Source organism: Castor canadensis, chromosome X (genome assembly GCF_047511655.1).
Source record: "Castor canadensis chromosome X, mCasCan1.hap1v2, whole genome shotgun sequence".
Taxonomy (NCBI): Eukaryota; Metazoa; Chordata; class Mammalia; order Rodentia; family Castoridae; genus Castor; species Castor canadensis.
The window spans coordinates 96,642,377-96,656,759 of record NC_133405.1 but is presented as its reverse complement, the minus strand read 5'-3'; the positions used below and the strand labels follow the sequence as shown (position 1 = coordinate 96,656,759).

Sequence of the window (14,383 nt, the reverse complement as noted above, 5' to 3'; positions counted from 1 at the left end):
TCAACAATGTACAGCAAATGTCCAGTTGAGGTCTTCTGGCTCCAAAGACAGGCTCCTTAGCTTTTGTATAATAAATAGGGTTGCCTGAATAATATGGCATATGAAATAAAAATTCTAAATTATATTGTCATTTTACTCTTCCATAAAGATTTTCCTTTGTAAAATCAAACCACAGCACTCTAAAACATCAAAAGCATATCTTGTATGTCTACAAAGAAATATATTTACTGTTTACTGAAACCTCTGTGGGGGATTGCCATTTTGAAAGTTGAATTTGGTCTCTGCACTATGAATTAAGATTTTCCCTACTCTAAAAGTAACCACTAGAAAAAAATCATATAAAATGTAAAATCTGTTGTATTTTTTTAATGCCTGTAAGTGGACCAACATTCCAGGCAATATTGTTGCACCATCCCATTGCCTGAACCCAATACACAGTGCCAGCATTTATCCAGACCAAATCTCCAGGTCGCTGAATAAACCTATACACAGGAACATTTGCTTCATAAAGATCTTCAAGGTTGGGCCACCAAGAACTCATTAGGAAATTCAAATTATTTCTGGGGGAAAAAAATTAGAGGATCATTTTTAGTGTTTTATGAAAGATGGGAAGATTATCTCAAAAGTTTAAATGATAGCAATATTTATTCCATTACAATGCTGAATTGTAAAAGCACTGCAACAAGAATTGCATTTTTTCAAGATTTCAATGTGAAAGGGTCAATTCTCACTATAATTAGCTATAAGTGATCATTGGTTGACTTACCCAAGATCAGGTATATTAAACTTCCTATTCAAAAATCTGAAAGTTAAAAGTTTCAAGTTACACTTAAATACAGATTTTTAAATTTTGTTTCAATAAAGAGTATTTTAGCTGGGCGCCAGTGGCTCACGCCTGTAATCCTAGCTACTCAGTAGGAAGAGACCAAAAGAGGATCCGGGTTCAAAACCAGCCCAGACAAAGGGTTCCACAAAACCCTATCTCAAAAATACCTAACACATAAAGGGCTTGTGGAGCGGCTCAAGGTGAAGGCCCAGCGTTCCAGCCACAGTGCACAAAACAAAACAGAAGAACATTTTAATTCATTCTTTCTTCATCAAGAAACTTTTAATATCTGTCTCCTTAATAAAGAAAGTTAAGGGTGAAGACTACGTCGAGTCATTTAAAATTTTAATCTAAGCACAATGACAGGTATAAGAAACTATAAAATCTTTAATTCCCAGAAAAGAGAGAACCCAGAATCTTCCTTACTGCTATAACATAAGCAGGGGAAGGAGCAAGAAACAGAATGTAGATTTCTATTGGATTTTAAAAATTAATTGACTTAATTATAGTTGAGAAAACTCCCAAAAGAGCATTTTTTATAAAAGAAACATATATATCTGAAAATTTATGCACAATAGGCATAGATACTGACATATTAAATTGATAAGGTTTAATTTTAAAATCTGATTCTATTTATCTCTTTCAATGTAATATTAGCTACCATGATTATTTAGTGACTGACAAAATTTTCTAAAAAGAATTAATGATACATTTTAATTTCCTCAAATTAAGTTTTCTCAAGAAGAAATTCACATACTACAAATTTTTATTAACATTTCAAAAACAGCTTTTGTTTGTGTATTTTTTTCTTTAAAAAATGTGGTAAATGATAATTTGGAATTGTCTATGTGAAGTGTTTTTTACCTTTCATTAGTAACCCTAAAAATGTAAGGCTTTTCTTCATCTAAGTCTAGAAAACACTAAAATTTTAGGATTAAAAAAATTAGTGTTTTCTGGACTGTTTGAATGGCTCAAGTGGTAGAGTACTTGCCTAGCAAGCATGAGGCCCTGAGTTCAAGCCCCAATGCCACAACAACAACAACAACAAATTAGTGTTTTCTATGATCTTCCAAAGAGCGATCAGTAAAAAGAAATCAAAAAGGAAAGGGAAGAAGAAGTAGTAGAAAAAAGAAGGATGGAGGCATTGGTGAGAAAGGAAAGCAGGAAGATGAGAAGATAGAATGGGGGAGGAAAGAAAGAAAACAAGGAAAGGAGGTAGGGAGGGAAGAAGGGATGGAAGGAGGGAGAAGTTATAAATACCACACAAATCTTAACCATAACTTACCCAATATGCTACAAACATAAAAGTATATAAAGTTTTACTGGGGAAAAAAAGAAAGAGGAAAAAGCATCAGAAGAGAAAGAACAAAGAGGAAGAGCGAAGTAGGAGTAGGAAAAGAAAACGAAAGCAAAATCAATCAAGGCAGAATCAGTTACCCTCTCAAAAGTTCAACCAGGAAACTGATAGCTACACAAGATAAAGAGAAGAACCATAGGGAAATTCTCATTGTTCTACAGATAGAATTCATTTCTTAAAGTTATGAAGATATGTATTATAGTATTTGTTAAACTACTGAGTTTGTTAATTATTTGAGTAAGGAACTATTATTACAAGGCTTAGCTTCTTCCCTTTTTCAGACAAAAGGCTAAGCATCCTGCAGTCAAAGATAGTAATAACCTGAAAAGTTTAAACTTGGAAGTAATGTAAACACCAAGTTTAAATGATAAATATTTCTTAATTTACAGAAATATTATGTGCCCTCTTTGCAATTTCACTGTCACTTTATTTTGCATATAGATCATTCTTCTGAAATTGATAATTTCTATAGTTCATGACTCTACATTTAAATCCATTGTTTAAAAACATGTTCAAATTGAAGTGTTTAATAAAAAATTTTAAACTTAAAAATATTTCATCTTTAGTGGTAGAGTATGTGCTTTTGCAAGACACAAAGGACAAAAAAAATCACCTTTCTTATGATGAGGAAAATATATATTACATACCAAAGAAAATAAAAAGGATCATTTCTTGCTAGTTGATAAGAAAATTATGTAAAGAGTATACTTTTTCTCTTTTTACTATGGTTAACATCTTATCAAATACTCATTAAAGCCCTTTTTAAACTATAAAGCACGAACTTTTATAAGACTACTATTTTGTACTTCAAGTACCCTACAAACAAGGATTTTGAATAATTTCAACACAAAGATATAGTAAGTATTTGCAGAAATAGATATGGTTAACCTGATTTGAACATGAGTGATTATATTTGTATTGAAGCATCATGTGGTAACCCATAAACACAAAAAAATTACTAACAATTATATTTAATGAAAGAAGAAATTACCAGGATGGGGGTATAGCCCAAGACTAGCTTACTATCTACTATGTGTGAAGCCCCCTGGGTTTAGTCCCAAACACCAGAAGAAAAATAAAGAAATTAGTCTGTAAATATACACATGAATTGGTTTTAAAATAATCCTGCATGTGAATGATTATGAAAATTTTATTCAATTTTTGTCATATGTTGTAAATATATAGTACATTTTAAATGTACACAATAGCATTTTCCACTAATATTATCACCATCTCTGAAAAAAGAAATCGTGTGATTTCCATACTAAGACACTGATGTTTTTATTCTAAACTAGAAAGATACATAAGGGTATTTAATTTTTTGAATTCTTGCCACACAATAAGAATGTTATTTTTCTTTAAAACATATTTGCCAAAAGAAAATATGTCTTCACACATCGACTTTTAAATTACCAGAAAATTAATTCATTTGCTACCCTTCGATTCCTACCTGTTACTATTGTAAAGACTGATTTTATGTCATTTTTTATTGACTATTCTACACAATACAAAAGATATGAAACCATACATCCCCAGAACAACTATATCTTTATAAAAAAATTCTAATGAGCATTAAATAACAACTGAAACTTGCACTAAGAAATACCATTTGTACTTTATCATTCAAAACAACTGTTTTCTTGGAGTAGCTCAAGTGGTAGAGCAATGAGGCCTGAATTCAAACCCTAGTAGTGCAATCAATCAATCAATCAGCTCTTTTCTTACAATATATGTTAAATGGCAGTTTAGTTCTAAAACTTACTTTTCACAGAAATCATTCAGAACACCCCAGTAATCTTCAGGTACAACAAACCACTCACAGTCTCCAGGTCCAATATTTATGTTAACAGAACAGAAGTTGTTATTCTCTTGGTGACCTGAAAAGTAAAAGGAAATGAAAGTCATAATCACATTATAAATTTAGTGGGGAAATATACTCTTCAGGCACTGGAGGCTTCTAAAGACTGAGCAAAAAAATAAACCTTTAAAACAGGGAATACAATAGCTAACAGATATTGCATTTCCTCATCACTTGCCACTTATAGACTTACTGAACATGAGTTCCATGAATTTTTATCAGAAATAAAAATACCCTTACTTGTCATCCCAAAATAGACAATGACTTAGCAATCAATGAAGAATATGTATTGCTGTTGTTAGAACTTAGAGTTAAGACGAATTTTTCTGAATTCTAGCAACAACTATTACTGAACTAAACTGGCCACAGAAATTTTGTTGCAGTTCCTTAAAATGATCACTAACAAAGTCAACCCAAAATTACAAAGTAAGAGAGAACTTTCATGTGAAACTTATACTATAATAAAGCCATTTTTGAAAAACAAAAAGCAAAACAAAACTCTCCAAAGGTAATATCTAGCTGCATCACATTTCACTTGCTATGCTATCCAAAACAAGAAGCTAAATCCCAATATCCCCACATACACAACATACAGTTTTATGCTCAAACTACAGCAATTTCAAACCTTACTTCAAGTGCAGAGAAATTTTTCCATATTTAAAAACAATTCGTGCAACCAAGGAACCTGCCAATTGAAGGTGAAACTAAACTTCAATTGGAAAGAAACTGTAATGTTACGATAACTAAACAGGACAAATAAAGTAATTAATGTGCTTAAGAAAATATGCTTACCGGTTGACATTAGTATTTAACAGTATCAATTCAGACAAAATACATTTAAAAGGCATTACAGAACAACTTTAACAGATGTACATTTATGATAAACTTTAATGACTGAGACTACAGCTTTTGACCTGTAGTGATGTAAAATGTTATAGTCCAAAAAATAATTCTTTTTTTTTTATTATTCATATTTGCATACAATGTTTGGGTCATTTCTCCCCCCTGCCCCTGCCCCCTCCTTACCACCCACTCTGCCCCCTATATCTGCCCCCCCACCGACCCCCTCGCTACCCGGCAGAAACTATTTTGCCCTTATCTCTAATTTTGTTGAAGAGAGAGTATAAGCAATAATGGGAAGGAACAAGGGTTTTTGTTGGTTGAGATAAGGATAGCTATACAGGGAGTTGTCTCGCATTGATTTCCTGTGCGTGTGTGTTACCTTCTAAATTAATTCTTCTAGAACTAACCTTTTCTCTAGTTCCTGGTCCCCTTCTCCTATTGGCCTCAGCTGTTTTTAAGGTATCTGCTTTAGTTTCTCTGTGTTGAGGGCAACAAATGCTAGCTAATTTTTTGGGTATCTTACCTATCCTCAGACCTACCTTGTGTGCTCTCGCTTTTATCATGTGATCAAAGTCCAATCCCCTTATTGTGCTTGCCCTTGATCTAATGTCCACATATGAGGAAGAACATACGATTTTTGTTCTTTTGGGCCAGGCTAACCTCACTCAGAATGATGTTCTCCAATTCCATCCATTGACCAGCGAATGATAACATTTCGTTCTTCTTCATGGCTGCATAAAATTCCATTGTGTATAAATACCACATTTTCTTGATCCATTTGTCAGTAGTGGGGCATCTTGGCTGTTTCCATAACTTGGCTATTGTGAATAGTGTTGCAATAAACATGGGTGTGCAGGTGCCTCTGGAGTAACCTGTGTCACAGTCTTTTGGGTATATCCCCAAGAGTGGTATTACTGGATCAAATGGTAGATCGATGTTTAGCTTTTTAAGTAGCCTCCAAATTTTTTTCCAGAATGGTTGTACTAGTTTACATTCCCACCAGCAGTGTAAGAAAATTCTATCCTTGTTAGAAGACAAAAATTGTATTCAAGCTGTCATTTATTTTTATTTTCAGCAACTAGAAAGTGATGGAAATTAATATCTGTTTTCATGTATGTACTCACAAAATACTCCAATTAAGCCTCTTGGTTTTCAAAGTAGCATCATTTTACTCTCTAGCCCTTCAAAGAAGTTTGCTGATTTCTACATTAGAAAGTTTGAAATATGTGTTTTAAAGAGTGAAAGGAGACTGAAAAATAATAATTTGTAAGTATTGTCCATGATTTTTTTTAACATACAGTTCAAATAAACTCCTTCATTACATAATGTGCTTTTTCTCATTGTAATTGTGGTGAAAAACAGAAAACATCAGCTGCAGTCAATGACATAAGAACTTACTATCATTGCTTCCTTCATACATTAAATGACTTAGTAATCCTATACTTTAAATTTTCCAGATTATTTTGTTATTTGTGTATTTAAAAACCTAAAGACACAATGGGAAAATAGTTAACACTCTAACTTCACTTTAGAATAATTATATACATTCTCACCCCTCCTAAAAACACCCTTAAAAATCAGATCAGCTTTATTAATTATAAGTGGGGAGACCCTGGTTCTGTTGTATTACATACTTAAGGTTATTCTTTCAACTATCCTAGATATATTTACTCATAAAAATCACCTGGTGTTCTACTTCCTGGAACTTTCATGTACAGCTGAACTGTATTCATGCCCAGTATGGTATGACCAATGTGGCTTAGAAGATTTCCTGCTGATACAACACGCACAAAAGCAGGAAGTTTAGTCAGTTCATGTAACTGCAACTTCCACCTGCAATAAAATAACAGGTGAAACTGAAACCTTCTGCCATTATTAGTGAGAATTAGCCCAATCCTTATAATACAGTCAGAAACACAGATACAACTTTAAGTATTTTACCTAGAGAGTTAAAATCTCATGTTAATGTTTAAATTTTTCCAAGGATGAAAAAGTCCTAAAACAAATATCACTGAAAAAAACTACTAAAAATTTATAATAACTTAGTAAAGGAAACAAATCATTTTCATTTTTCAATTTGTAAATTAGTATTTATATCCATGACAGGTATGTCTGGGGCTGATTCTAATTGTAAACTCTTATAAAAATAATGTTGAAATGCTAAAGTTTTCAGTTGAAACTTATTTGTCAACATAAAGAAAACAGATGATGACAATGTAAAATAAATAGGGATTTAAAAAAAATATGAAGTTAGACAGCTCCTTATCTTGCAATCTCATCTGCTTCAGTTCATGGAAATAGTACTAGAGCTGTGATACTTCTTTTTTTAACTTTTGTCTGCCATTTAATATTTCTTGCAATTATCAATATCATCAAAAGAAAAAATCTAATAAGTTCCATAGTATTTACTAAAGTAAATTAACACCCAGAACATAATTAAATGCATAAAGTATCAGTATATTCAGGTCCAGAAGAAAAAAAAGAAACATAGGGAGAAGCAATCTCAATTTTAAAAGAAAGAATGATCAGCATAGTATTTTGAAATGAAACGTGTATTAAAACTGGCATTTTAGAATGCCTATTATTATTGTGTGCTGGGTGGGGATACACTAGAGTATCTGCGAAAGTTCTTACAATGTATCAAATATATCATACTTGAATTCACCCCCTCAACCCCTCTCTTTTGTCTCTCCTTCCCTGATTGCACATGGAATACGTTCTGCCTTGAAAGAGAGAGGAGGGAGTAGGAGGCAATAGTGTATACACGTGTAAGTAAATGCAAAAATGATTGCTGTTGATACTTACTTTTTGTTATCAAAGAGGTCAAATGTTGATTCCAGATTTTATGGTTTTAAAAGGTCCTTTCCTTCTCCTTCCAGAACTTAAAAGAACAGAAAATATTAAACCCAAGCCTTTAAGACAGAAATACTTAGTGGATGCTAAAAGTTACTTACTTCTCTGAAGACGTGGACTCATTATCTGAATAGTCTTTAAGTTGTGTTTTTCTCTCATTTTCCTCCTATACAATAAACAAAATATTCACACTTAATATCCTATAACATGCTATCATTTTATTTCTATAATACAAATCAATAACAAAATACTCTTCTCTACATGACCAATAATTGCCTATGTTTTAAAATTAAGATTCTGCTGGCACATTTTAGAGGACATAGCACCAATTTATTACATTATTTAAATTAAGACTTAGGAAAAGTCAAATCTCAGAACTTAGTACTCAAATTCCTCTAACACTTCAAAATTGCTGTTTTGACACTCAGGTATTAATTTATAAGAAAAGCAGAAACCTATTTAATTTTCCTTTGGTTCAATAGAGATTGTAAGTAGAAAAGAAATTTTAATTTATATTTTGTCAAGGAAATTTGAGAAAGAACCAAAAATAAAATTAGAATAATGTGCAAAAGGGACAAATAACTATGGGGAAAAAATCTGAAGAAAGCATCAAGTACTAAGGCTCAATGCTCTACTATGATATCAAAAAAACATTGCTTTGTTTTTCTCTGTATACCCTGTCCCAGAAGAAGAAAATCTGTAGATGCTTACATTTATAACAAATACAAGAAACTAAAAAAAAACTAAAACAAGATTAGCTTTCAATGTTGATTACAAATGGCAAACAGCACACACTCTAAACTTGCAGAAGGAATGTTGCTTTTATATATGCAAGTGCACATGCCCATATAGAAATACAGGGTGAGAAAAGTTAACATCCTTTATTTCTGTTATTATTTTGTTCAGTCATCCTTCCCTTTGCCTTTGTGATTCACACTAATAAAGTTAAGGGCATATGAAAGTTCTTCACAGGCTAGGTTTTTGACATAGTGAATTCTATATAAATAGCAATGTATTTCCATAATAGTAGTAAGAAAATTAAATGCTGGATATAAAAATGTGTGTTACTCTTTTGACAAGAATGACAAGATTATAAAAGAGGAAATGGTTCGTAAAATACAAATGAAAATCAATGAAGATGGATTCTAGCCTATAATATCATTTAACCTAAAACGGAAGAAAACATAAACATCAGAAGTAAAATCTATAAAACTCTTCCAGGAGTAAATCTCCATGAACATGGATTACACAATAGGTTTTTAGCAGGAAAGAAAAAAAAAGCAAAAAACTAGAATCTAACAACACTGAAACTTTCACAGGGTATGGTGGTAACACACTTACAAGGTCAACACTTGGGAACCTGAGGCAGGAGGGCTGCTTCTTTGATTCTACCCTGAGCTACATTAAATACTGATCAATGAATTTATTAGAAGAGTATACATATAAGATATATTTTGAAGTGAACAGTAAATAGCCCAATTAAACAAATAAATAGCCATTTGAGAAATGGAAATCAAAATCATAAGGAGATACCACTTCACACCCACACGTTTAGCTTAGGTGGCGAAAGTACGGAGAAATGAGATAAGAGAAATGGGAAGATGAGAAATGTTAGTGGATGTTTTTTCTTTTTGAGGTATCTGAGCTTGAACTGATAAAGCACTTTATCACCTGATTCATGCCTCCAGGCCTTTTTGCTGTTGGTGTTTTTGAGATAGGTCTCTAGTTTTTGCCTGAGCCAGTCTTTGATCTTGATTCTCTTACCTCTGCCTCCTGAGTTGCTGGAATTACAGGCATAATAGCATTACTGAGAATAGCCACAAGGTAAAATGTAAAACAACTGATGCTCATCAACTGGCAAGAGATTAAAAAAAGGTAGCATATCCCATACTGTGAAATATTATTTGTCAAAAAAAAAGAAACACAGCAGTGATATATACTATAGCATGAACATATCTTGAAAACTTTATACTAAAAAAAGACACCACATAAAACAGCTATGTGCTGAAAACTAATTCAAACAATTGTATTCCTCTCATCTTTAGCTATTCTTCTGATGTTGTCTCCCAGCAAGTACATAGCCCTGATTTCAAACCCCAGTACCATCAAAAAAAAAAAAAAAATCACTAACCAACATCTCACTTAACATTTTGTTTGTTTTTCAACTTTTCATATACTTTGAGGCATTTCTGTAAATTTCTACTTCTGCAATTTTAGTTAAGGCTACTATTAATTCGGAAAGATGACTAATGCATGTGGTAGCAGTATCTCTAGAAAAAAACAAAACAGAAACATCTCCTTTGGATAAATGAATGAACATCTCACCCTATAAATAAATACATAAAAACATAAGTACATTCACACATTAATATATATAAATAGTCTTTATTTTTTTATTAAAGTAAATATTAAATAAAAGTTACTATTTTTATCAAATAATCTTAGTTTATTATTTTCAATAGGATAAACAAAACAACAATTTTATTTTCCTATTAACAAAAATGTGTTCTTTTGACAATAATATTAACTGTAAACTAGCATAAGTTTACTAGGATACATCAAAGTGACAGAAAAAAAAGTTATTGGGGAAGTGACTTTAGTGAGAAGAGCACCTGCCTAGCAAGCAAGAAGACCTGAGTTCAAACCCAGTGCTGCCAAACAAACAAACAAAAACCTAATTATAATAAAAAGATTGGGAAGGAAATGCAGTTTCAGTAGATTGGGTGTGGGTCATTTTAAGGGAGAAAATGATGGGGTTAGGCTTTAAAGTAGGAATATTTGTTAAAATGTTCAGTTTGGCTGGGTGCCAACAGCTTTCTTACCCTGTAATACTACCTACTCACAAGGCATAGATCAGAAGGATCACAGTTCAAAGACAGTCATAGGCAAATAATTCAGGAGACCCTCTCTCAAAGAAAAATCCGTTACAAAAAATGTTTCTGTGGAGTGCCTCAAGAAGAATGCCTACCTAGCAAGCATGTGACCATGAGTTCAAACAATAGGGCATAAAAAATAATAATGATAGTAATGTGTAGACTGAGGTGTGGTTCAAGAAGTACAGTGCCTGCTTTGCAAGTGTGAAGTCATTAGTTCAAACCCCATTCCCACAAAAAAAAATAACAAACAAATAACATCTCTATTAAAACACCTGCCATCAGAAGTTTCCAAGAAAGGGAATATAGTTGATTGATTAATGTACTTTCTACACAAGAATGAATACAGAATTTTTAAGACTGTCAGAATCATCATAAGAAGGGGACTAAGGTAGATAGGAGAAAAAGAGGGAATGAACCAATTTGGGTTATAATACATATAAACATAAAAAATATCTTAAACAAACAAAAATGTCTTTTTTTCAACATGGAGAACAGGAAGGCTGGCTGAAAGTTGGAATCAGTGTGAGGGTGAAGGAGAGTTAAGTATGGTGGAAATTTTATGTCCTCTTGTACAAAAATGAAAATGGGACCTACAGAAACAATTTCAGAAATGGATGGAGGTGGATAAAGAAGAATGATAGAGGGGGTGAATTCAACTATGGTATATTGTAAGAATTTTTGTAAATGTCACAATGTAACCCCAGTACAGCAATAATATGTTAAAAAAAAAAAACCCTCCCTACTTTCCCCAGTTTCTAATACAAAATAAACTTACTCTCAATGATTCTTGGAAGGAGGAAGCTTGGTACTGTGCATATTTAGCAATTGTGGTATGAGATTTACTACTTTCACAATGCCAAATTTTCTTTGTTCCAGTGGGATCCCAGTTTTCATCTGCTGGTTGCAACAACTGTGTCCTCACCTCTACCACATGTTCATTGTTAGCTTCTACCAAAGGTTTGGTAGAGAAAAGTCCAAGATCTTCAAAAAGAAATGTTTTATTAATAAATAAAACTCTATTCAGTAAAATGAAAATTTCAAAGTACTTAAAACTTTTATTTTTAAAGTTCTATCAATTTTCCTTAAAATAGTTCTAAGCTACTTGATACAAGATTCCAGGAATGTAGACACCAGGAAGAGTGTAACAAGTAGGCTGTGGTATTTATAAGCAGGATTTAACATGAATATTGCAGATTTAAAATTTCTATTATTTAATTTAAATCTTTCATGTTTTAAAGCAAATTTTAAGTTAAAGTAGAAACTCAGCACAGAAGTTACCAACAACCAATATCACTTACAACATGGGTAAAACACATGGATGACAGAACACAATAGAAATAAGACATAGATAGTTTTAAAACAAAGTTGAGCTAGTGCTGGTGGCTCACGCCTGTATTCCTAGCTACTTGGGAGACAGAGATCAAGAGGACTGTGTTTAAAGTTAGCTTTGGGTAAATAGTTGGGGATCCTGAAAATATCCAACACAAAACAGGCATGGTGGAGTAGATCAAGTTTAGAGCACCTGCCTAGCAAGTGTGGGGCTCTAAGTTCAAATCCCAATGTCAGCTCCTCCCCATCAAAAAAAAAATAGTCAAAATTTAAAAGAATTAGTAAGAAATACATAGATAGAGAGGAAGAAGAATAAAAACAGAGAAATACAGGAGAGCCATGAAAAAGATAAGGGAACAAATAAAGAAAGAAAAGGAAAAAACAGAGATAAGATTAAAATATCTTAAGCGCTAAAAATAAATCAGTGAGAGTCTACTGCTGTAATAAGTTTAAAGATAGTAAAAGAAATGTTCAAATATTTTTTAAAAAGCTTACCTAATTTAAGAGCTCCAGCAAGGCCACGTATTACTGTAACAGGGTTTTTTGGATTGGTGCAAAACTGATGCAATGGAGGAAAGAAAGCATCACGCTTATTTTCCAACTGCAAAAGTAAAAATTTTGTTAGGTCTCAGGAAAAATGATTATATACAACACTGCAAGTTTGTATTATTTTTTAAAAAACTGATCTAACACCTTAAAATATGTAATTATTAATATTGTACTGCTAATTGTATTATTGGTCTTTTCAAAAGGTTATAGAGCAAATAGTGACATAAATTTGATAGCACTTTAAATTTGATTCATTTTTAGAGGATCTTATCCCATGAATCAACTCTCATCAAATTTTTCCTAAATGTACTGTTGCATTGTACTTCCATTATTTCCTGAACGAAAGAGGTAGTAGAAATGGTACAAATTATTCAGGAGATGTTATCTTAATATAACTCATTTCAACTTTCTGCATCAAAAACCTACATTGCAGAAAAGAAAAAAATGACACTTAAGTGAATGAAATTTTAAGGTCCATGCAACTAGCAAGTAGAGTTGGAAACATGTTTATCTTTTGCTGTAAGCATAATAATCCCAGTCAGTATTTGGGAAGAAATCTAAAAATATTTTACCATACATTAAATATTTTGGACTTTATGGGGGAGACATTTAGATTAAGAGTTCCTCATGTGTCACATCAGGAACACAAAATCTATTTCTGAAATACTTTAACATGTGAAAGTAAATTTATTATTGCCTAAAAAGCAAACATTATTGATTTTTTAAATATATCTATTTTGTATCAGATAAGTTAGTTCAAACAATTGAATTCTTTCTAGTCAATGAACTGAGACTCACATAAATACTAGGTGTGGGTGGATTCAGCTTTTCCTTTGGCAAGGGAGGGTAAGGTGAACCTGGTGGTCTTGGAGGCAGACATTTATCCAACAAAATGTGACTATTAGACAAGCCATTTTTACCTACATTCCTTTTTAAAACAGAAAAAAAAGAAGAACTATGTCAGCTTTATATTTATTTTTTAAATGGAAAATGTGAATCAGGTATAAAGTATTTTTAAATATTTTATATTTTAAAAAATACCTATACTTTTATGTAATTATATATACTTATAAATATATAAATATATATTTAAAATATATATATTATACTTTTTAAAATATTTTATGCATTTTGTACTTTATACCTTTAATACTTCCTCTTATTGCCAGGCATGGTGGCTTATGCCTAAGATTATCTTAGCTACTCAAGAGGCAGAGATCAAAAGGATGACAGCCTGGTCAAAAATGTCACAAGACTCCATCTCATCTCAGTCAATAAAAACTGGGCATAATGGTATTCCATATATGCAGTCCAGGCCAACTGAGGCAAACATTCATACAGCAAAAAGGTCTTGGGGTATGGTACAAGTAGTAGGGAATGTGCCTGGTAAACGCATCAGTTAAACTCAGTATTGAGAAAATAAACAAACAAAAAATTTCTCTTATGGCTCATCATATCCCTTTCTCACCACCTCCAGAATATGAACTCTAATTTCCTCGGTTAAATGTTAATACACTTTAACCAAAAAAATAAGGCTTAGATACCATTATGTCTCTTTTTCTACATAATATCTTAATAAATATTCCCAAAATATCTTTTTGACAACTTCCAACTCTAGAAAGTCTATTTCTAACATCTCAAAATTTTTCAATCAACAATAAGCCATGTTCATGCTGATGGTCCCATAAGATTTATATTGACTATTGAAACATGACCATCATATTTTGTATGCGTACAATCTGTCATGTACATACAATGATGAAATCACCTAATGATAATTTCAATGCATAATTAGAATAAATAATATATCATAAGGATATATGAAGTCGAGTGTTTAACTGTAGTAGAAAAGTTGCTTAATTTATTGTGGCACGAAAAGGCTTTTTTGCATC

The 14,383-nt window shown here is 32.1% G+C and overlaps 1 protein-coding gene across 1 annotated transcript in view; it reads right to left on the bottom strand.

Annotated features, from left to right (window-relative positions):
* Nucleotides 1–14,383, bottom strand: part of LOC141419910 (lysine-specific demethylase 6A-like) — a 78,375-nt gene that overhangs the window by 36,611 nt on the left and 27,381 nt on the right. Inside the window, 9 exon segments of the mRNA XM_074064214.1 lie at nucleotides 373–560; nucleotides 3,946–4,060; nucleotides 6,569–6,717; nucleotides 7,690–7,709; nucleotides 7,711–7,765; nucleotides 7,839–7,903; nucleotides 11,389–11,594; nucleotides 12,438–12,543; nucleotides 13,290–13,419. Coding sequence (XP_073920315.1) covers nucleotides 373–560; nucleotides 3,946–4,060; nucleotides 6,569–6,717; nucleotides 7,690–7,709; nucleotides 7,711–7,765; nucleotides 7,839–7,903; nucleotides 11,389–11,594; nucleotides 12,438–12,543; nucleotides 13,290–13,419 — 1,034 coding nt within the window.